Source organism: Frieseomelitta varia, unplaced genomic scaffold (genome assembly GCF_011392965.1).
Source record: "Frieseomelitta varia isolate USP_RPSP 00005682 unplaced genomic scaffold, Fvar_1.2 scaffold_207, whole genome shotgun sequence".
In the NCBI taxonomy this organism is placed as follows: domain Eukaryota; kingdom Metazoa; phylum Arthropoda; class Insecta; order Hymenoptera; family Apidae; genus Frieseomelitta; species Frieseomelitta varia.
In genome coordinates, this window is record NW_025109828.1 from 1,025,238 (window position 1) to 1,048,889 (window position 23,652).

General features: G+C 42.9%; 2 protein-coding genes across 11 annotated transcripts in view; both read left to right on the top strand.

Moving 5' to 3' along the window:
* Nucleotides 1-23,652, top strand: part of LOC122527015 (putative polypeptide N-acetylgalactosaminyltransferase 9) — a 264,654-nt gene that overhangs the window by 69,954 nt on the left and 171,048 nt on the right. Inside the window, exon 1 of one of the 5 annotated variants that reach the window (XM_043650789.1) lies at nucleotides 17,636-17,979. The exons of the other annotated variants lie outside the window; for them this stretch is intronic. The gene's annotated coding sequence lies outside the window, so the exon portion shown is untranslated. Of the gene's footprint in view, nucleotides 1-17,635; nucleotides 17,980-23,652 lie in introns of those variants that run through there. 5 annotated transcript variants of the gene reach the window in all.
* LOC122527014 (rho GTPase-activating protein conundrum) lies at nucleotides 10,032-14,029 on the top strand. 6 transcript variants are annotated; one of them, XM_043650786.1, is made up of 10 exons: nucleotides 10,032-10,122; nucleotides 11,143-11,368; nucleotides 11,483-11,724; nucleotides 11,791-11,921; nucleotides 12,003-12,199; nucleotides 12,269-12,428; nucleotides 12,499-12,848; nucleotides 12,936-13,102; nucleotides 13,212-13,389; nucleotides 13,530-14,029. In XM_043650786.1, exons 2-10 carry the CDS (start codon nucleotides 11,230-11,232, stop codon nucleotides 13,904-13,906), a joined length of 1,941 nt encoding a protein of 646 aa, XP_043506721.1. In that variant the 5' UTR covers nucleotides 10,032-10,122; nucleotides 11,143-11,229; the 3' UTR covers nucleotides 13,907-14,029. The 6 variants fall into 6 exon arrangements, with proteins under 6 accessions (XP_043506721.1, XP_043506717.1, XP_043506719.1 ...); XM_043650782.1 differs by having other exon boundaries at nucleotides 10,073-10,212; XM_043650784.1 differs by lacking the exon at nucleotides 10,032-10,122 and adding an exon at nucleotides 10,460-10,644.

Here is a 23,652-nt window from a genome sequence, read left to right on the forward strand (position 1 = left end):
GATGGGATCAACGAAGATGAATAGGAGATTCTGATTAAGTCACCACTCCCTTTTGTCCTGTCCTTTCAGCTAGGCTCAGATAAGACCTCGCGGCGAGAGAAAATGATCGTCTAACGCGATGTTTGGCTAGCCGTTGAGCACTTGGAAATATTCGCAAACATCGCCGAGTACAAGAGACTTCAATTTCACTTGTCAGTTGGCAACTGCAGCCAAACTTGGGAAATTCTTTCGCGTAGTTTTGGAATCGAGATGTTTGCGTCGCGAATCAGACCGCGTTTAAACAGCGATCAAGTTTCGGTCACCAGAAGTTTTCGGCAGGGTCGAAACGACGAAACGGTCGTTGCGGTGCAAACGGGAGGATTTCATGCAATATGAAATTCTCGGACCTTGGCTCGCGGATTTCCCCTTTGTTCGTACCCGACTGTACCTAACAAACCATCCACCATCTTCTCGCTAGAGAATCTTGACGCAAGTTACGCCATACCTCGGGTTTGCACATTCGCGGACAAACGTGCGTTCTCCGAAAACGAAAACGTTGTTACTCGCGTCGAACGAGATCTTGTAATTGTTGTTTGGGACAGAGATCAGTGAAAAAACTTTATTTTCCGATATTAGAGATTTTATCCCTAAGAATCGGTGATTGCGGTGTTTCGTGAAGAAATTTTCAACTCCGAATAATAAGACGTTCTCAGGTAGCAACGATGTAAAACCACAAGTACAGAAGCATGTTATTCAAGAAGAAATTTTCAGTGCACTATCTCGAGGCGTAATTGTCTAACGCACGTTAATTAGGAATCGTTGCAGGCGCTAAAATTGCTATTTTAGAAGGAGATACCATCGTTAGGGTAGCGACACAAACAACAATTTCAAGGCTGGTTGTTGTAAACACGTTATGCAAGTGGAGATTATAATACCGCGTTATCACGGTGATTCAACCTAATCTCTTTAAAAAAAAAACGCCCGTTAAACCCAGGGAATTCATAATTCGTAACTCCTTTTTTCCTGCGGCAATCGAAGAGAAGCCTGTAGATAGTATTTGTTGGCGCAAATTATAGAAAAATTTGACAGACACAAATATCTCATCCATCTGGACATGAATACCAATAATCTCTCGAAAACCTGTTCCCGTGCAAGATGGATTTCTATCTGTTACAAATCAGTTTGCAATTCTTTGCGTCTTGTTATAAAATTTTAAAAGAAAAAAAAGGAAACGCTTCACTAAAGCAAGAGAGAAAATTAAATCTATATAATTATTTCTACAGTATTTTCTATTTGAAGAAGATAAAACGAGATTACCTCGTACTGTTTTTCACACAAATTGGTAATAATTGCAGCTAAGATGGACGAAGTCGTTTCTGAGTAAAATTCATCGTGCAACTTTGATCTTTTATCCGTCGTAAATTAGTTTACAGTTTGTTTCCTGTCGAAAGAATGGAGAAAACTAGAGCCGGGAGAGTTTCGCCACTGTCGGGAATTATTACAGTTTCACTCGGTTCTCGATACATTATCCGTGGAATGATTTACTTTTAGATTTACTTCGCTTTCGATATTTCATTGGAAAAAAAAAAAAAAAAAACGAGCGCGATGTGTTTAACCAATAAAAACCGTCTTCGTAGCGAGTGAAAGAAACGGGGGCTGGAAGTCGTTGCAAGTTGGCGGTAAAAAGCATTGGGAAAGTCGACCGGTCATTTAATAACGTTTTTACCATCGGTCAAGAAGTTTGGCCCCGGCTTGTACGTGTGAAAAAGTTTCGTTTCACGGGCATAAATCTGCATGATGACGCGGATTTTTGTAGCGAGCCGGACGACTCTCGGACTTTTTGTTTTTGTTTTCTTTCTCTCTTTTTAAGAAAAAGAAGACTCGAGGAATGCGTCGAGCGAGAGTGATAGAGGGCTCGGCGTCGTCGAGTTCATTAGACTTCTACTCGGTCCATCGTCTATGGCCGCGATACGTGCGCGCTTGAAAGCTCTGTAGAACACAGACCAGACATGATCGATCGCGAACCATTATTTGTCGTTACGGAAGACACCTCCTCCTGCTGGCTAAGAAATTGACGATTCGCAGTCGCCACCCGTCGCCGATTAAACATCGTTAACTTTTCTCGATTACCTTCTCCTCTCGTTCGGCGTATTTCTTTTCTTTTTTTTTCTCTCGTGCAATCGTACGTCTATGTAATAAATATCAACAAAAGCAATATTCAGCTTCTGTTCTTTCTTGTAATCTTAAAGCTTTAATATACACGTACTAAATTCGTTTCGTCGGTCACCAGTGAACGTGTTAAACTCTGCAAGAGTAATTCGTCATTTGATCTGATTTATTAATCGTTAACTTTTCTCGATTACCTTCTCCTCTCGTTCGGCGTATTTCTTTTCTTTTTTTTTCTCTCGTGCAATCGTACGTCTATCTAATAAATATCAACAAAAGCAATATTCAGCTTCTGTTCTTTCCTATAATCTTAAAGCTTTAATATACACGTACTAAATTTGTTTCGTCGGTGAACGTGTTAAACTCTGCAAGAACAATTCGTCGTTTGATATCCGGAGAATCGCGATCGACGCGGTATCTTCTAGTCCCGGACTTCCTTCCTTTCTCCATCTCGCCCCACTGAAATATCATCAGCATTAAGAAGCAGGGGCCATAAATGTTACGCGACGTGATCGATGAGTTTCATGTCTTTTATCAATCACCGAGAGTTCTTAGTGTGTGCAGCCGTTAGATTGTACGTGACATCTTATTCACGCCTGTTTTAATTACGATTCTCTTTTTGTCGCGAGTGGCTTCCGATTCGGAGAACCTCGTCCACAAATAGAATAGCACGTTTATCGACTTGGATATTGGTGGATTTAGAAATTTGAGAATCTCGAGGATAAATCGGAAGATGGGATGAATTTATTATTTCACACTTGAAGGTTTAAACGTTCGAGCTTGAAATAAACGTCCGGCGTTCTTTGGATATACGACAGGAAAAAGGTATGTTCAATTAAAAAGAAAAACTTAAATACGATATCGACGCGATGAAGTATCTACGATCTTTGCCACGAATATCAGTTGTCTTTTGAAATAATACCGAGGCAATACGGGGAAATACGATATTTCGATAATGAGATGTACTTTGTACTTATAATGGTAGATTGAAAAATGCAGTCCGTAATACGCGCCAGTGGATTTTAATTGCAAAAAATTTCCTCTCGCGAGGAAGCAAGAAACGGCTGAAAGAGAGGAAGCAAGGTGCTTTCGCGTTTATGGAAAAACGTCGTTCCATTCCGTGCCTCTCTCGATTTTCATTCTACCACGCTGTTATCGTAGAATTACGCGTTAATGAACTTGTACTGTTTTTACTCAACCCACCTCTGTTCTATTCTTTCGCTCGCGATTTTTAGCAACCTTTCAGAACTCGAGCCAAAGGTCGTTTGTTAATTAATTACGATATTAATTAGCGTTGAAGGTCTTAGGACGCGTTTAGATTAACAAAGTAGTACGTAAGCAACTAATCTTGTAGAATTGTTTCCCTCGAATGGCAATCTTCTTAAACAAATTTTCCATTGAAAGCAAAAGGGCGCTTCCACTAATTTTCTAATGATTCTTCAATACAAAGTGATCTAAATGACCAATTTTTTAAATAGAAATTTTATATAATTACAACAGTAGATCTATTTTTAGATACTCGAATGATTTGTAATGAAATATATTAATGGTAGCTCGTGTCCTTTTCTCTCTTGTACCTTGTACCTTTCATTTCTTTCCTACAAATATTCCATCTGATTTTTCGTCGGTAGTTCTAGTGTTAGTTCTACTGTAGCCATTCTAGAACATAACCATAACAGATTGAAAGGGGGTGTCGCAACTAGCCACCGACTATGAACAGCTGGTTGGCACAGAGAAGTCGTCGATCGGCTCGTTAATTAAAATGGCAATCGACGAATTAATTCGCGTTTATCACACTTATTAACCCCGCGTGATGATTACGCGTGATTAGCTGAGTCGCGAAATGAAATATCGTTTCGATCGAGCCACCCTTGTGCTTCTCGCTGTTGTTAATCCGAGGGTCGGCTTGACGACAGATGCGTCGAGTCAGAAGTAAAGTTCCAAGTGGATAAGTGAATTTATCGAACTGAACGGTCGAATGGCAATTTATCCTGCCACTTAATTAACCCACGGACACTAATGGGCCGAGGGGTGGGTGGAGCGTTTAATTCGAAAGGCCGTGTACGCACGGGGCACGGAGAAAGCCCCGAGTTACGTCGGGGGACGCAATTAAGGAGCTGGGAACGGTGTGGTCTCCTCGAGCTGGTCTCTGATTTGTCAGCTGAGAATGGAGTAGCTGCGCACGAGGTAGTTCGTCAATTTTAGATCCTTTCGATCAGAGAGTCATTCAGATTTTGTATGCTTAATTTTAGAGGTTCGCCGCAACCAACGTACACCTGAACATAACTTTTCAATTATGCGTCTAACGAACAATTGTTTAATACAAAAGTTGTAAGTTTTTAAGAAAGGAGAGGCATTGGACGCATAATTTGAAAGTGATCGCAGGTGTTGCAAGTTACGCGGATCATTCTGTATATTTAAATTTGCATGCATAAAATTTGAAAAGATTCGCGACGTTCGGATATTCGTGTGAGGCGAATCGGTCGATTTTAGATTGAGCGATACAACGGATCGTGAAACGGATAGTTTGAGAACCGATTTTCGAGCTAGTGAGTATTTCAGGTGTTCGAACGTCGAGAGACTTGACGAAGTCAGAATAGTAATAGTTTTCTTTGGAAACTGCCAAACCTAACTGACAATCAAAGTCAGTTTTTGGCGAATGGAATTTCACACGTTCGTTTCGCCTGTCGCGAAAAGAAAGAAACCGTACGAGGCTGGCAACCTCGTGGTGAAACTGTCTAGAAACTGTTTCACAATGGACTCGTCGCAGTTTGTTCGCGTTATTCGCTCTGCGTGAAACGCGAGGTGTGGATTGAAAGCTCGTGCTTGCCCGTCGGATCGAAACATTAATCTTCTCACTTCGCTTTGCCCGATGCCCGTTCATTCGCGTGTTAGTGATTCCGGAAAAAATTGCATCTAAATAATGCACCTTCCACTCTGCGTAAAATTCATAGGTTTCTCTCTCTCTCTCTCTGTTTCTCTTTCTCTCCGTCTCTCTGCCCGCTTTAGCAGTACGAAGCGTGTGGCTGACATATAGATTGAAAAAGCCAAGCTGAATCGTTAGTTCTCCGATCCGTGGCGAAATCGGAAAGGGAAAGAATCGGGAGAAATATTCGTGAACGATGCTCCTGATGTTTTGTCGATTAGCTTTTCGTTCGATTCGGCTTTTTCCCCGAGAAGGGGACGCGGCTGGGAGGAAAATTGAAAATTGCGGGAAACTGCAAGTGATATAAAATGGGGGACGATTGACGCCGCTATGGAAAAGTAATTTCAATAACTTGCCGAACTGAAAATTCTGCGGAGACGAGATTCAACGAATTTCAAGATAATTTACACCGGTAGAAGGACTACAAAAAAAGAATCTTTGCACGTAATTTACAAATTCATTACAAATTGATCTCTCGCGTCATTGCGGAGAAGCGCAAAGGCATTTGAAAAAAAATCCATGTCGTGGAGTTTTGAAGCGTGACACGTTTTCCAGCCGGGTATGAGGAGGGATTCCTAGCGAAATTAAGTTTGTAGGTCGATCGATCGTCCGGAAGAGGAACGACATTCTGCCGGATGCTCTTGGCCCATTTCGCGCGCATTTGTTCCACGAGGTCCCGGCCTGGCTCTCCCCGAATTGCATCCTAAATAATGCATCATTCGTCGGAACGTTTGGCCGGCATGAAATATGACGGGCATAAAGGTGAGAGATGTAAGAGCCAGGGCTCGTTCGATCGCTGCCTCCAGGACAGCGCCAGACGAAGGAACTTCTGAGCGAAGGAGGGACGAAGAAAAATGAAATCCGGATGTCCCGTTCCATCCCGTTCTGGCAAATTTACTCGTCGCTACCGACTGATGCGAATAAATGACCACGATCGTTTCACTTGTCGCGAGACATGTACCAACAGCGTCGCAATTTCTTCTTTCAATCGCCGAACAACGTGGATTCTTCTCGTCTTCTCGTCGAACGTGTTTAACAAATTTTACATCGATGGCCTTCGCTATTTGCTCTCTCGCCGTAAACGCGGAATTTTAAGGGAACGTTTATCAAGTCGCGCTTTGGTTATCGAAACTTTAGTACCTGGCGACATTTTTAGAATTTTTACATACACTTTTGTAAAATTTTATAAACTTGTTTCACAGGTAGGTGATGTTTTGTGAAAAATGCAATATCGGTAAGAAAAATGCATTAACGTTGCATTTTTCACGCAAAGTCCAAAGAGAAAAGCGCGACGTGTGTCTATGTTGTACTACTTACATACGTAGTTCTCGATTTTTTCTTTTCTTTTTTTTTTTTTTTTTTTTTGATCGTACACGCGTGTTTCTTTTTCCAGTTCGCTGAAAATGGAAATTCAATTTTAGAAGATGATTCTCATTTCGTGGGAATGTCATTTCGACGCTTGATAATGGCGTTTTACGTGTCACGCTGAAAGGAACTCTCTGTTCGCCGTACGCGGAAACTGCGAGATGCTCTTTTTTTTTTTTCTTTCTGTTTCTTTTTTAAAACACATACGCCATTTTCAACTCGTTTTACGAACGAACGTGGAACGGGGCACTTTCGCGACAGCGTAAAGGAATGGCACCTTTATACGCCATAACTCGAACGTCGATGAAGGTAAGCGTCATCAATCTTCCGCCCTCGTACTCAATTCATTCGTCTCTCAAACGAATAAAAATCACAAGCAATCGATTTACTCTACCTCCTAGGAGACGCTTGCCTTTCTTCCATAATGAGAGAAAGAGAGCAATCAATCAGTCCGATTGCTGTCCAACGATCGATCAAATTATCTGGATCGTCCATGAATTCTTTCTCTCTTCGAGTCACAAGGGTATCGTTCATCTCCGCTGATTGGAATTAATTATTCCAACGTATTAATTACTTCATCTCCAAGGGCAGACCGATGAATCATAATTTTACGACCTTAGATATCAGGTTTTATCGCGCGAAAGTTCGCTCTGTCGATAAAATTAAGTAACATCTTTTACATTTGGTTCTTTCATCAACCAAACATATAATACCATCAGAGTTGGAGGAGTATTCTCACTCGAGTCAGAGGAGCAAAGCAAAAAAAAAAATCTGAATTAAAATCTGAACTTGGCATTCCTGATATCTGATTCTGTACGTCTTTCTTCGTATCGCCGCGTAGCTGCAGCCTCGCAGCCTTTTGTTTCCTAAATGAACGCTTATTCTCAGCCATCTGTCTTCTATTGTTCTTGCAGCGTTCTCAATTATGACAGTGATTTAAGAGGCTCTACTACTTAGTTGTAAAGTTGGCGGAGGTAAAACCATCTATCCCAATGTGTACAAGGACCCGCGCGCGTCATAAATCTTGGAAGATGACGCCTGACTTCCTTTACTTTGCTCGTTGACATCCACCGCGGTATCTCTCGCCTCTCCTCTCGATACTTTCGATATTTTCATGGTGCTGGCGTATCGACGCCCCGCGGTGAATCCGATATCGCATCCGCCGTGTTCCCGATGACCGGTCGCCATCATTTATTTAAACAATTTTCATGGATCGCGATTCGATCCCCATTTTCCGCGACGTCGAACGTGAAACGTGTCACGAGGAATAAGAGGATTTGGTTCTCAGGACCAACTTTGACACTCTCGATGTCTGTTATATTAGGTGCAGCCGTAGGTGATCAATTTTTGTTACAAAGTTCACTTGTCGCGTTAGTAACGACTGTATTCCAAATTGTTAGAAAAAGGAGCAATCTATTAATTTTAATGATAATTTTATTTACCTTAAATATATTTTATTATTATATATTATTATATTATATTATTATTTTTAATATATTTTATTATTAATATAATTAAATATAAATAAATTTAAATAAAAAATATACATATTAAACTGAAATTAATTTTAATAGATTTATCAGGCAGAAAAAGCCAAGGTTGATGCTCCAACAATGCAAAATAATTGATCACTCATAGGTACCCCTAATATATATATATATTCTCTTTGCTTGTATGTCAAATTGGGGATTCAAATGTTAAAAGTGGCAATTACGCGCGGATATGGAGAAGATACTTTCTACGTCAAACACTGCGCAATTTCTCTGCTAAACGCGTTAACTATCGAACACAGTATCGTTTCGGGAATCTTAAGAATCTGCTTCGAGACGCTAATCTCGCGAGATTTTGTCTCGGGCAAAGAACGCTGGGCAGCAATCCCGAGCAACGATGGAAAAGGAAAGGAGCGGCGAAGAGAATGCATCCTGGTAATTGTGCAAAGTTCAGCGGACCATAAGAAAGCCGAAAATCTCGGAGCGACGCGACGATTAAATAAATGCCACGTTGTAACGAGCTGTGAAACAGAAGGCAAAGGGCGATCGGTGATTCCTTTTCTTTCTTTTTTTTTTTTTTTTTAAGAAAGAAAATGCCGCCCCTTTCCAGGCGAGATTACTCGGCTATTTCTTTAATGTTCGCGAAAAGTGAAGCTAATTGCGAAATTCGTCCGGTATATCTCGTTTTTCGTTCCAACGACCCTTTTTCGATCGAAACTGGTTTATGTTTTTTTTAACAAGATACGTAACCTTCTTGGAAACTTTCGACCAACGTTTGTGACTCGTCCTGTACAACGAAGGAACGACTGGAATTTATTGGAACATCCGTCGGCAGAGATCGATAAGTGATGTCATTGTCTGCGATGTTATGAAAGACCACTATCCGTCCGTGGTTAATCAATTGTTAATACGAACGTAACGTCGGTTGCGGAATGTGACGTTGTTTCTCTGAAATCCTGTTGAACGTCTCGTTAGCACCAATAATAGCGATCCTCTCCTGTATATTTATATCGTCTGGGACGTAGCATTGTGAAACATAGTTCGTGTTGTTGGACGATCATTCTCCTGGTAGTTGTCGTTAGTCATTGATGCATTGTCTGGTTAATAGCTTCTCTCTGGTAATTGTTTTTCGAAATGCTGTTAATCCATTCACGCATTTTTACGCGAGCTAAGTGCTTTCGTAATTCAGCCTTATTGGAGATCCATTACGGGATTTATTCGTTTAAAGTGTTTTATCAATTCTTTTTTTTTTTTTTTTTTTTCTTAGTGAACGTAAAACTGTTTAGNTATGGCTACAATATATATAAGTGGCAGTAAACATTTCCATGGTGATAATAAAATTAATAGCTATTTTTAAATACTCTATTGTTTATATTAAATATACATCTCGACGGAACATAGATGTCGTTGATCTAAATTCTTCGAAGTAGAGGTCGCTACATGTCTAAGGATGGTGCTGCCATCTAAGACACTCCTGACTGTGGCTAAAATTAAAACGTTGAAACGGAAAAATTTCATAGATGGCAGCACATATTTTATCTCGCGAGATAGTTCTGAACAATCCCGATAGATGACAGCACTATGCTCATTCGCAATCGAGAATTTGCAAAAGAAACTGATTAAAGGGTTTAATCTACAAACTGTTACGATCATTTCTTCAAAATTGGACCCTTGACTTTGATTAGACAGTAAATTGACCGAACAAACCTTTTATTTATTGTTTAATTAATTTTTCGTTAGTACCGATGATTGTCGATAGATGGCATCAGCATGTCCTTAACAGTTTTCACCAATCGCAAATAATTAATTAGTCAATCGATTATATATGAAATCGAAGCGATAGTATAAAAATACATTTCCTTGGTGAGAGACAACTCTATTTTACGATCGGTTTGGACTAGAAACTAAATAAACAAGAAAAGAAAAACAAGCTTAAGCAAATTTTCACCTGTCAAGAGAAACGAATTAAATTTTACTCCTTCTTTGACGTAGAATCACCTCTATACTCAATTATACTCCCACCCGCATCGAGACACCCTGCATACGTACATACGGCCACAAAATGCGACGTCTATCGTGCGATTAGTCAATGGTTGAAAGCATAACAACCCAAGCAGATGGCGTGAGCTATCGAGTGCACACTCACATCGTTGGCGCGGGTGTCGGCTAGAAAAACGGTGATATCGTAACGCGAAGGTGTGTGTTGGTACGTGCGTGGGAACGGTATGCGTCAGCAACAGGTTGTCAAGTTGCTGGAGCACGTTCTCGCGTTTCCAATTTTACAACGTAAGTTAAATCGGCGTGAAGCGGGAAGTTGATTAGGGAGACGGAGAGACGCGGACTTTTGTTTGTTGTGCGGTTAAAGTTTGGGAACGGAGGTGCTCAGGAGGAGTTATGTGGTGCTCGGAGCGACGAGTCGCACACGATTCTCTCCGCGAGATGGGCGCGATGCAGAAGCTCGCGTCGAACGTCGTTGGTTCTTAAAAGTGGCAGACGATTCCGAACGTGTTGTCCACTCACGCGCGTAAAACTCGCTCGCCACCTCACGATAGAATAATAACTCGAGTTCTCAGAGTAAAAATTCTTACGTCCTCGTTCGTACGCGGGGATTCTTCGTCGGCCGCTGTCAGTTCGGAATCGTACATTGGAGAACGAAATGGCAAACGAAATGGAGGATACTCACGGATCGAGTCCGAACTGGCGAACGAACGAACGTACGTACGTATTTCGTTCGTAAGTTTCTCACCAGGCGTGTGACGAAGGTTAAGAGGCAGTTGCGTTCACGTTCGACGTCCGCGATTTCATTCTCCGTGGGGCGTGCGCGTTGCGTTCGCGCGATTTCGACGAACAAACACACGCGTACATATGCATCATTCGCTGCGTGCGTACGTGTGCTTGTATTCGTGTATTCTTGTTTACTTACTCGCGTCTCGTGCCATTTGCCTTCAACACTGGCCGCTCGAACGTGTCGGCGACACTTCCTCGTTTATGTTAATTCGATTTGTGCCCCACTTCGGAAAGCGGATTTACAAACTTCTTGAAAAGAAGGTGTACTTAAATTCAGACAAACTCACGTACGTCGTCTCGAAAAGATTTTTTTTTTATAGAATTAAGACCACCATGATCGGAGAAATTATTCTCTGCAAATTATTTCACAATTATTATCCTAAAGTTTGAACGTTTTTTCGCCATTTCTCCTCTCTTTTTTCTTTTCAGATATCCGAGGGAAAAGCTTTCGAATGACAGGCTGTTGAAGTACAAGTGTTCTTTCTAAAGCGTACGCGTAACACGAGTTTGGAAACAATGGAGAGAGCGCAGACAACCACGTACATAGAGGGTGACAATCACCTTTTGGACTATTGGGAGGAGTATCAAAAAATGATGGAAGAGACCAAGTTGTTGGATGATTACCTGGAAGAGGAATGTCCACGCAACTACGACGGTATGTCTGTTTTTTTATCACCCCCCTCGTTATTAGATTTGCAATTTGTCACGACAAAGTGACAACAACCAATTACCAATTACCACGAGAAATAATTGACATTGGCTTGGAAAGATGGCGAGGAGGAGGCCGAATGGTTACGTACAGCAGGGTTGGGACAGCTGACGGAGGCATGGAAGGCCGGAAGAGAGGTACAGCCAGACGAATTGGGCATAGCATTGCGCCCCTTGTCGCGAGCACAGGCCGAAGCGGTGAAACGTCGCGTCAAGTCGCTCAATCACACGGTGAAGCAGCGTTTCAACCAACGACAACGCGTTCGCAAACCAGACATCAGAGACGTCTTCAAAGATGTGGAGGTATAGAAACGCTTGTTGCACATATAAATAGAGAACTGTCCGACCGACACACGTCTGATTGTTCAGGCATCCAGCACTGGAACGAGATCACGTAGCGCCACGCCCGATTCGCTGGATTCCGTGACGGGCGTAACGCCGGAGAATGCCTCGCCTCCGCCGTTGGCAACGGTCACCGCTGAAGACGCGCACCGCAGAAAGTAAGACGTCCTTGTTATGCTTTTCCGCGCCGACGCAACAGCCACCTGTACACATATCTTAATCGTGTTTTACATTTTAAGTACTGTTACCGTGCCAAACTTTGTGTCAGTTTACCACCAATTGCCAAACGAATGCAAATGCAAAGAAACGGTACGTAGAACGCCGAGTGCGCCGTCGGCCACCATCGATGCACCGGTGCCTCTGTTTCCATTCGGAAACGTCTCTTCGAGCGGACGCGGTGGATACTCGTTGCGAGGGGACGTCGCGAACGATTCAGGTATAGAACCGTTTGCACGCTTTTCTGTCTCGAACGAGCACAGACCAATGCAGCATGTTTCATTTGCAGAAGGAATTCAGCTGACGAGCTACCACAGACTGGGGACGATACACGTTTCGAAGCCCAGTATACAAAGGCGAAGCGGAAGCGATCCCAGCGAGGTGGCGAACGCGACGAGTCTGGGCGAAACTGTCGAAAAGTTGAACAGCCCGACAGACTCGACGTTGAGGTGTGTCTGAAGCAGAGCTAATGACTCGCCAATGACTCGTCGATAACTCGTTTTACGCGTGAAATTTCAGGAGAAACTCGGGGAGTCACGCGGTGTCGGTAACTCGGAGCCACAGCAGCCTGTACGGTTTGACGAGACCAGCGGACGAACGTTTGATCACTCGCCCGTTGAACCGGACATCCTCTCACGGTCACTTGAGTTTCGAAGAAATGTGCAGAACGAACGAAATGAAGTCGGACGTATGGACGTCGGAGGCTCTCGCTACAGCCGATGACGTACAGGATCGGCTGGGGATTGAAACGCTCACGCAGCGAGACTTGACCAGGTTACAGCCACTGCTGTGGCTGGAATTGACCGCCGTGTTCGACAAGTACAACCTCCCGTTGAAAAAACGGAAACCGAATAAACGCCGGACGAAAGGTTGGTATCTGCAGCAACGAACTGTTCAACTGTTAAAGTAAGACGTCGAGACGTCGCAATTGATCAACATTCGCGTTACATTCGCAGCTGGAAACTTGTTTGGCGTTTCATTGTCGACTCTCCTACTTCGAGACAGTCAGTTGTCGTCCGAGGAGAGTAACATCCCGCTGGTGTTTCAAAAGGTTCTCAACGAGTTAACGAGACGAGGCGTGAGAGAGGAGGGTATTCTTCGCGTCGGGGGACACAAGCAAAAAGTACATTCTTTTTCAAAGTACACTTGAATTATCGATAACGTTAGATAATACTGGTGGCCAGTAAGTACACAAACGTTGGAATAAACGACGCTGTCGTTGTTTCGTTCAGGTCGAGTCGATATGCAGGCAGTTGGAAACGGACTTCTATTGCAAGCCGAACGAGGTGGACAAGTTGTTCAAGTGCATGTCGTGCCACGATCTGTCGGCAATTTTGAAAAAGTTGTTGCGCGACCTGCCGCAGCCGCTGCTCACCGTAGAGCTTATCGACGCTTTCTACCAAAGTCACGGTAAGTCGCTAGAACGTGACTCGTCGTTGAGACGAGTTCGAATTTCGAAGAACATGCACACACGCGTGCGTACATTTTTACAATTTCTCGCGACACGTTCCATCAAATACAACTTTCTGCTTCTTCTTTTATACGCGCAGGAGTGAAGGATCACCAGGAGTTGTCGTACGCTTTGAATTTGCTGGTGCTGCTGCTGCCGATAGAGAATCGCTGTACGCTGAGAGCGTTGGTCAAGTTCTTCAAACTGGTGGTGGAGAACCAAGCGTCGAACAAAATGTCGATTCACAACGTGGCGATGATCGTGGCGCCGTCCTTGTTCCCGCCGCGGTACGTTCACCCGCGCGATCGTGCCGATTTGACCGCCCAGCTGAACATGGCAGCCGTGTGCTGCCAGGCAACGGAAGCTCTCCTCGTCAACGCGAACAAACTGTGGTACGTGCCGAACGAACTTTTGAATCAGCTGCGCAGGCACTCCGAGGAGGAAAGGTATCGAAAGTACAAGAAAAAGTTTTATTGACGTCGGTAGCGGATGTGCGAGCGAGGAGAGAAAGACACGCGCTTGCGTACAAGCTTGAAGACGCGTTCTCGGCGAGAGGAGAGGAGAGGAGAGGAGAGGGGAGAGCGAGGAAGCGAGGGAAAACACACCAAAACGACGAAGAGGAGAGGGATCGATTATTCTCGAGCGACGAACGTGTTTGGAACATTTTGGTTAATCGTCCGAGATGCCTCATGGTCCATCAATGTAGCAGACGAGAAGACGAGCGTCGACGATGGCTAATTTCGATTTGCGATTAGGTTTCGATCAGATTTCAGCGACGAGTTTTTTTTATCAATTTTTTTTTTTTTTTTTTTTTTTTCTTAGTGAACGTAAAACTGTTTAGATCGATCTCGGTCTCAATTATTACGATTCTTAGCTGGTCAAATGCAGAAACAATTAATAACATTAATAACAATCGTAACTTTTCGTGAGAAACATAATTTTTCTTGTTTCTAATGCGTAATTTTTCTTATCTTTATTTTTAAATATATTAATAACCGTCATCACCCATGTAATTATTGGATTTTCCTAAGTTTCCTTCGCACTGCATCTTCGCTTGTGCATCAAACTTCTCTACAATTGCAAACACCCTTGGAAATTGAAAGAAGGGTCGAGGATGTCCAGTTCGACCTCTCACGAGTTCCAGAGATTCGCGAAAACTTTTGTGGTTACTCGGCAACCGAAGCGTACTGCTCTTCCCTCGAAGATTACGTTTAATCAGAATTAAAGATGCACTTGCGGAGCATCGATGGCTCGAACCGTCGTCGACGATCTCCGTCTCGTTTCCCTGATTCGAGAGAGTTTTATCCGAAGAGGCGACTTGAATCCTGCCCTTAATTTTTTTCATTTTCTGTTGATATCCGTCGATATTTCAAAGAATATATTTCCATCATAAAACGTCTGATAGATATTGCATTTTTAACTGAAATTTTTCATCCTTCTCCGCGGCACGCACGATATTTCGATTCTCGATGGTGCGAATCGCGAAAGAATCGATAACTTACGATTCTTAGCCGATGTAGCCGATGAATTCTGGTCGACGAATTATTTCCCATAGGTGAGCCAGTATTTATGATATCCGCAGCCCGAAAACTGCATGGAAGGAAGCAATTTGTTCGATACGTCAATACAATACCGCAGCCCACGGTAATGAAACAGGGGATCGTTTTGTACGTGCAGAATGCAAGCTACATAGCTGGCTCGTTGCAATTCGGCTCTTGCAATTTTTCTGTATCGCTGGTTCGCTGGCTTTCGCGTTCGATCCTTTTTCGAGTTCGACCTCCAACTTACGCTCCGGGCTTTGACGCATGTACATATATTTTCTCCCGTTCCGTTCCGTATTTAATTCTCGACATTTTTCGATCGGGGTCGAGGATTAAAATTTGCGGTTTCACCAGCTGCTCCTCTCTGTCCGTCTTTAATCACAATTTCTCGTTTTATTAACGTTACGTTACGTAGCGTTATCAGTTTTCTAATGCAAAATTACCTCTGAAAACTACCTCTCTCTCGAGATACTGTTTGTAACAAGTAGCCGCGCCGGAGCTTTAGGAGAATAATTAGAGAAGATAACATCGAGGAAAGTGTGATTCGATGAACTTACCGGCGAAGGGGTCACGCACATACACACGCGCGCGCCTATATTAAGGAAAAGATCTTATCTCTCGGAAGTTAAGTTCCACCCAGATGAAGTCGCAAGTTTATACGTGCTCACGCCTCTCGATCAACTCGATACTCGGCGTGCAAAGAAGTCGAAGCTCAACGTACATGCGTTCTTCCTTTCCTGTGATTAACTTCCAATCTAAGAGGAATCACTCACCATCGAAATTAATTGCGTTCGACGGCAAGAACAATCTTCGATGGATCGAGCAACGAAGTTTCCAGTCGCCGTGACACATTGTCACTGCTCGAAAAGTTGAACAAACGCCGAGTTCCTCGATTTACTCGAGGACACATCGAAAGTCCCCTCGGCCTTTATTATATCTTTCCCGTTCTTTTGAAAGAGACGCCTCTTCTTCTCCACGTTCTTCCTCATCAAAGTTTGTCGTAGGAGGGAAGTTACTCGGAGACTGGCTCGTCCTCAGATAAATTACCTGCAGGCTGTTCCTTCAACAGGTGGAACCCCGCGGAATGTTTACGGTTTAATTCCAAGAAAGTACAGAGAATGCTCGACGAAGATTCCTTCGTTTCTGTTATTGGAAGGATCGACGGCCATCGAACGATCCATCGACGGCCAACCAAGTCTCCAACTTTCCAGCGTGGCCCTACGCTATCCCGTGGCGGATCGTTTCTCTCTCGCGAGGGAACAGGTTTGCATATTTTGCTCTTCGGCCCTCGCCGATACTTTTCATCCTATTTTCACAACGAGTTTTGCCCCTTTGTTTCCCCCGCCTTTTCAACGTTGCTCCGCTCTCGTCGAAAAATCGCCCGAGATCGACTTTTATCTCTACTTACACTTTAATTTAATCCCGTTTGGTCTTCGACGAATTCTTCCTCGAGTCTGTCCTTTGGATTTAATAAACGAGCAAAAGTGGGTTAAATGAGAGAATTGCGAGTTTTCGTTCGGAGTAGAAATTTGCAAGACGACAGTGCAGCGCGAAATTCAATTATTTTGTTACGAGAATAGCGAAATCAGCGTTGGTACTTGCAGACAACGGCGTATAAAACGAAGTGAATTAATTACATTCTTCAAAGTGATATGCCATTGGGTATTATTCGTAAAATACATTACACTTTCAGCCAGACTGCGCTCCAAATATAAAACTGCAGAATTTACACGTTTCTGCTGGAAATCCTCTCTCGCTTGAAACTTTTTAATTCGTTAATGACATATCGCTGATATATTTGGATCTTTCGATTCGAGCAATTGCTTTAACCTCTTGCGCTGGAACCACGTCGAGAATTTTTTGTCCCAAAATTGCAACATTTCCTCAGTTTTAAATATATCTACGTGAAACTAAATAGGCAGAACAAATAATAAATTTATTTTATTACTTCTCAATAATTTCTATCCAGTGATATCATACGTGAAAAGAAAGCGGCCGAATTATTGTATATAAGGTTTGGTCACTCGTTATGGTCCGCAATCAGTTGTTAGCGCAAGTGGCTAATAAAAAAAATACTAGAAGAAGACTCTTTTCAGAATCTTTAAAAATGCATCCTCTCTCTCTCTCTCTTTCTCTCCTTCTACGTTCCCGCGGATGAAGGAAGATCGTGATTTCATTAGAAAATATTCCATCGATGAATTTTCATACGTCACAGAGAGAGAGAGAGAGAGTCTCGAGTATTCAACTAAATTTTTCATGATTTCATCAGAAAATATTCCATCGATGAATTTTCATACGTCACAGAGAGATAGTCTCGAGTATTCAACTGAATTTTTCGAATCTCCTCCGCCACACAGAGTCTGTGGGGAGCATCAAAACTTTATTTATCTTTCAAACCTCGAGTTCTCCCTCTCCAAGACCTTCGTCCCCACTCTCTTCGACGATCGAGACGACTCAAAATTCCTCCTCGGCGTTACTCGGCAGTGGATTCCAAGCAGCTGTTCGCGTTCCGTTTATCACGATAAACGTATCCGCCGCGTAAAGGCCATCGCGGCGGAGAGGCCCGAGAGGCAGCAGCCTCTCCTTCTACCGAGTTTCTTCTCCTTCTCCTCCTCGCTCTCTCCTGCCTGCTGGCTCGCGGCTCGCCGTGGCACACACAGGTGTACCGCTGGCCGGCGTTCTTCTTCGGCCTCCATACGCTTTCAGTTAACGCCTGGTCGTCGCCAGGTATGCCGGCTCGTTCCTGAACCGTGCACAGTTCAGCCACAGTGAGCGCGCGTATACCTGGCTTCGTGATCTCGCTTCGCTTTGTGTCGCGCCGGGCAACAACCGGACTCTCTCAGTCGATTTTCGGTGAACTCGCGCAGCTGATTGTCTGTGAGTGGTTCTGACCCGCCGCCTGGCCCGGAGATATCCGCGCACCACGCACGAGAAACCCACGTTCGTTCTGCAGTTTCACGCAGGACGCCACTCTGCGTTTCCAGTCTGTGAATCGTCTCTTGCCTCCTTGTGAGTAACTTGCATGCATGTTCGTTCAATTCAGGTTCGTTCAAACGTGATTGATTCGCCAGCTTTCGACAAAGCAAAGTCGTAAGACGAAGCACAGCGTATAATCGCATCGCGATCGAACACATACATATTTTACTTCTTGCGCTGTCACTCACGAGAATTTTTTTTTTTGTTCCAAAATTGCAACATTTTCTCAGTTTCAAGTATATTTAAGTAAAACACAATAGGTAAAACAAATAATAAATTTATTTTATTACTTCTCAATAATTTCTATCCAGAATTATCGTATACGGTTCGGTCACTCGTTATGGTCCGCAATCAGTTGCCAGCGCAAGTGGTTAACCTCTTGCGCTGGAATGACCTGCCTCGCACGTTGAGAATTCTTTTTTGTTCTAAAATTGCAATATTTTCTCAGTTTCAAGTATATTTAAGTAAAACTAAATAGCCAAAACAAATAATAAATTTATTACTTCTCAATAATTTCTATCCAATGACATCACATCGACGAGTTCAAAAAGAAAGCGACTATCGAATACGATTCGGTCACTCGTTATGGTCCGCAATCAGTTGCCAGCGCAAGCGGTTAAATATTAATTTGTTTTCTTCTTCTTCTTCTTCTTCTTCTTCTTTTCTGCCGACTATTTTAATTGGTAACAAACATCGAACGAATAATAACGGCAGGTAATCCCTCGAGACGATTTGGATTTCGCCTTTCGACCGACGACGATTTATCACGCGAAACCTTTGCTGACTTTAACGAGCCACTCAATACTATGCTCCAAATCAATTTTTCCGCTTGCTTATCGTTTATCCATTAACTTTCACACGATCCTCGATTCGCGTATAAAGGTACGATGTGCCTGAAGATCGAAGACGGTGATTAATGGTTTTTCATCGACCTTCAATTTTTCGCGCGACGAATCGATAGGTAGCAAACGGTTACACTGTTCTTCCTTTCGAATCGATTGGTCCTTCGTGAATCTAGAAAATTATTCGATTATCGTTCGCCGTGGAAGATAATTATAAATGTTATAACGTGGAAATAAGGGAAGAGAAAGAGAGTTGTTTGGCCAGGAGTTTGTTCGAGTTTTACTGGTTACTGAAAAAGAAGGACAAGAGATTTGATCACGTTCGCCATATTCGTTATTCCGACAACTATCACTTTCTTTGCGATTAAAACTGGTTTCAACAGAAAACGACGCGTTAGAGTTCGCGTCGTAGAAACTGAAACACCGTGGAGCAACGTGCCACGTGGTGTTTTGAGTTTTTGAGACAGAGTTCGCAGAGAACGCGTCGTCACTTCAAGTGATAAACACTTGGTCAAGGTAAAAAGTTCTTTTTTGTCAGGGGAAATAACTCCATCGTGGAACGATTCGCGGTAAAGGACGTACCTTGTAATGTTGTCACGGAACGACCCTCTGATAAATAAAACCATTTGTTATATGAAATACACATGATATCAATTATAGCTTTGCAAAACTACGCGTGTTTCAAGAAACTTCTTTTTGTACTCCGATAAATCGAATCGAACAAACTTCCAATTGCCGTTTCTAACGCTGGCACAAAATTTTATGCACTCGAATCACGTACAGATATTAATGAATCAGCTGACAATCTCCTCCAATGTACGATTTCCTTCGCGTAAGAAACACATAGTGTTGGCGATGCAAATAGGAGAAGCCTAGAAAAATATCGAACAGGATTAGCTTATTGTCAGTTCGAACCGACGACGTCGTTTGCTCGAACCTGAAGGAGAATCTTACTCCGTCGTTTCGCGTTTCTTCGTTCCGTTGACGTAACGCAGCTAAGCGAGGACAGAAACGGCCTATCCGGTTCGATTATTCGATAGATGTGCCGTTGAGATGCGTTTAATCCGCCACTCGACACTCGCATCGCCAGGCCTCGTTCGATCAGTCACTTTCCACCGATGCTCGATACGCGATGCTCGTTGTAACAGCTTTTATTTGCATATGTTTGCCTCCACGTGTTTCCTGGTGCAGCGAGATTCCATATCTGGAATTCATTTGTCGTGTTTTCTTTCAACGTTCGAGAGGCGTTCGAGAAACGAGCTTCCGCTTGTTACGTACATATAGATGCTGATTCTCGATCGATTTTCTTGGTCTTGTCCGAATCTGATTAATCGTTTCGTAAATACATTGATGAACTCATTACGAATTAAACTCGTGGTCAGTGCTTTGCTTCTCAGCCACTGAATTATTACCTGCCTCGTATTTCCCTCTAATAGAGTTTTGTGATCACTTATATCGCGGAATCCATTTCGTTACCTTCGTAACTGTTGTTAATTATTAACAGCTTTTAATTTCGAAATTTATTAATCGTGTTTCGCGTTTTTCCCACCTCGTTAATTTTTACGTCATTCTGAGTCACTATCACTTTTTACTTCGTATCGTTATCAGTGCGCGTGGTGTTCGTTTAATCTCTGCAGTGTTTTTACATTAAACGTAACATCAGGCCGCAGAGATAAAACTATAAAAATGAGAATGCAACGTATCGAACGTTGTTAGCTTTGCCGTACGTGAAATGATTTCTTACAGAGAGTAAAAACGTTTTTCTCAACGTATTTTCGTATTCAAATGAGTTACAGTTTCGATAATGTTATTCTTCCTTCGATATAAATGAACGTTTAGCATTTCTTGCCTGTAGAAATATTATTAACGATCGTTGTTATTTTTTTCTTTCCTGTACAAATTAATGAATTTTCGCTTAATGGAGTGACGAAGAATGAACATTTATCTTCTTTAATTCTTCTTTATTTGCATTGGCGTATTCTCTTTTCGTTTCTATGGAAAACACAGCTCACAGGACGTGCCACACGCGAGTAAAACAAAAGTACGTGTACACGATCGTTGAAACGTTCAAAGTATCGCAAGATAAAGTTTTGCGTTTTTCTTATCTGTGTCCTCCCCCCCCCCCCCCCTCTCTCTCTTTTATCCAGTGCATTACTTGTACTTCAATTTCATTTCTCAAACATTCTCACAATTTAATTACCTCGGAACGATCGTCTCTACGGTTAAAAAAGGAGAGGCTTCACATTCCACGTTGCCCGACAAACTCTCGAATCTACGCCCTCTGTCTACAATTCCCATTACAATCTCGCGTCCCCATCCAACCCCACGATGAATTTTCCACAATGAATCTCTCTCGCCAATGCGCGAGATTTGCCAAGTGCAAACAAGAAGCGAACAATTCAACGGGGCATGCCGCCCCAAAAACTGAAACATCATTACCATCCCTTGCCCCGAGAAACGGCACACCCTTGTCCAGGGGCGCGACTGCGTTCCGAGATACCACAGCACAGCGAATTTACTCGTCCTGTCGGTCCCTCTGTCGCGAGTTTCACGGAATGTTGTGGAAAAACCGGTGCGAAACGATTCCCTCGTGATTCGCGCAGCGACGGGAACAACACTCGACGCGCGTTTCGGGCGCGTGGAATGCTCCTCGTGGCGCGTTGTTTGCGCTGCATTCGCGAATACGTGTCGCCACAGCGATAAATAAGCCGCTTAAGCCGTAATCTAATCCCGGCCGGAGTCGAGGACTTTCTAGGCGTATTCATCGAGCGTGTACGCGTGTACATACGCGTGTTCGCTCCGGAAGATCGCCCGTCGATAAGGCTACGCGAGCTCGGTCCAAGGCAAATCCTCGAGCGGAGTTTCAGCGGTCGCAGTATCCTCTGGCTGAATAAGGATGATAATTTGCTTTCGCCATAGTGCAGAGCGAATTGTCAAATTTGTATTAATTTTATATATACACGTTTGCTTTCAACGAAGGAACACGTTAGGAAAGGAAATTCGCGTATTGACACATCGCGGTTTAGGAAGAGGATATCCTGATTAGGATAGTAACAGATTTCTTTTCCTCGACTTTGATTTCTTTTTTTTTTTTTTCTCCCCTCTCCTCTCGTCGATTGCCACAGAACGAGTCGCAATCCTTACTTTTCGTTGCATTGCGGCGAGGCTGTTACCTCACAACCTCGATTAGAGTCTCGCAAATTGAGTCAAGCTCATGTTGTTACGATGATTGTACGAACGATGGTCGTTCATCTTTCGCGGAGACTACGTTTCCGCTGCTCGGTATTAATATACCGATTTTTGGAATTTTCAAATAAATCATGCCCGCAGCACGTACGAATTTACAACCTACGCGCAGCATTGTACGTTATTAATTAACTTATAAAGTGATTAATGTATTCATTTTCGGTATCTTTTCGGATCAATTCATCTTCGTTAAAGCGCACATTTTCGCGAAAGGAATGAATTATCGGAATGGAACGTACGTCAGACATATTTCTTGAATATTGTTTGCCAGAGTGAATTAAGCAAAGCTTGACTGGTCGTTGACCGGGGACATCTTCGATCTCTTCGGCTAATGCTCGCAGGTATTCTTGCTCGTTTTTACACGAGGAAGATTGCTTTCCGCGACTGGCTGTTCCCTATGATGCCGCGCGCTGATTGGAATCCGTCCAATTAAAGCGATACTCCCGGATATATGATTCCAATACGCGTAGAAAATATTATTTGAAATATATCCCCGTCGTTTCCAACAGCTTGTGTTCTTCGATACTAATAGACCACTCAGACCGATTGTCTCGTTCCGCGAGCAAATATTTCAATATTTAAAAATTATAGTTTCCGCATCTTCTGCGGCCTTTTTTTCGTCAAACGTTTGTTGTTTCGTCGCATCGTCTTTTTATCAACGTATATTCATCGAACATCTTCGACTATTTATCTCGACATCGAAACGCCGAGGGAATGTACAATTTTTACGAATGCACGCAAAGTTTTTGGAAGCGTTCAAACGCGAGCACGAGTCAGAAAAATTGATTCTCCATTAAAAGAACAAGCCTTTAGAATATAGGTGCCCAACTTTCTGAAGCCTCATTCTGTGCCAACAAAAATTTATCGAAGGCCGCGCAGAGTTTACACAGTAGTTTTTTTTTTTATCAGTTCAACCTATATTTATGAGAATATTAAAAACTTTTATAGTGAAACAATACATTGACGAGAAAAATATATTTACATTGATCAAAGAAGTATGAAAACATTTAATGAAAACACTGAGAACGCATGTTTTTTTTTAGATAGTTTATCAATATCTAGTTTGGTACAGGTGGTGACAATACCATCGAAGAGTATCTTTAAAAATTTTTTTTTTTTGTGTTTCATATGGGAAAATATCTACTCGCAAATATAAGTACTCACCATCAAAAGGGACATCACGAACGAATTCATGGTTAAAATTATTCAAATAAAATTATTATTCCAATTTTGGTTGTACAACGCGGCCCGTAGGTAGGACACGCCTGCTTTAGAAGACACTATCGGCACGTGCTTGAGATATTTCGAGCTCGTCGCGATTAATCGTTCCCGATTAAATCGTCGTTTTTGCTGCGTCTCCTTCACTCCGTTCTTCTCATAGGTTTTGCATTTTTCGTCGATAAAACGCTGGTTGGAACGGGGGAGAAAGAAAGGGTCGCATTTACGACAGACAAGAATGAAACGTTTCATTTCGAGTTTATTGCACGGTATCGAATTAGGTCTGCGTTTTACGAGGGAAATTTTACATCGTTCGGCGGGGTCGCTTTACGATATTGACCGGTATATCGAGCGTCGAGACGTCACTATGAAATCGAAAACTCCCCCCCCCCCTCCCCCC

Bases quoted from the DNA above. Each gene is read 5' to 3' on its own strand.
- LOC122527014 (XM_043650786.1), top strand. From the start codon at position 11,230: ATGGAGAGAGCGCAGACAACCACGTACATAGAGGGTGACAATCACCTT. The intron at 11,369-11,482 runs GTATGTCTGTTT...TGGCTTGGAAAG, and splicing joins ATGTCCACGCAACTACGACG to ATGGCGAGGAGGAGGCCGAA. The intron at 12,849-12,935 runs GTTGGTATCTGC...TTACATTCGCAG, and splicing joins GAATAAACGCCGGACGAAAG to CTGGAAACTTGTTTGGCGTT.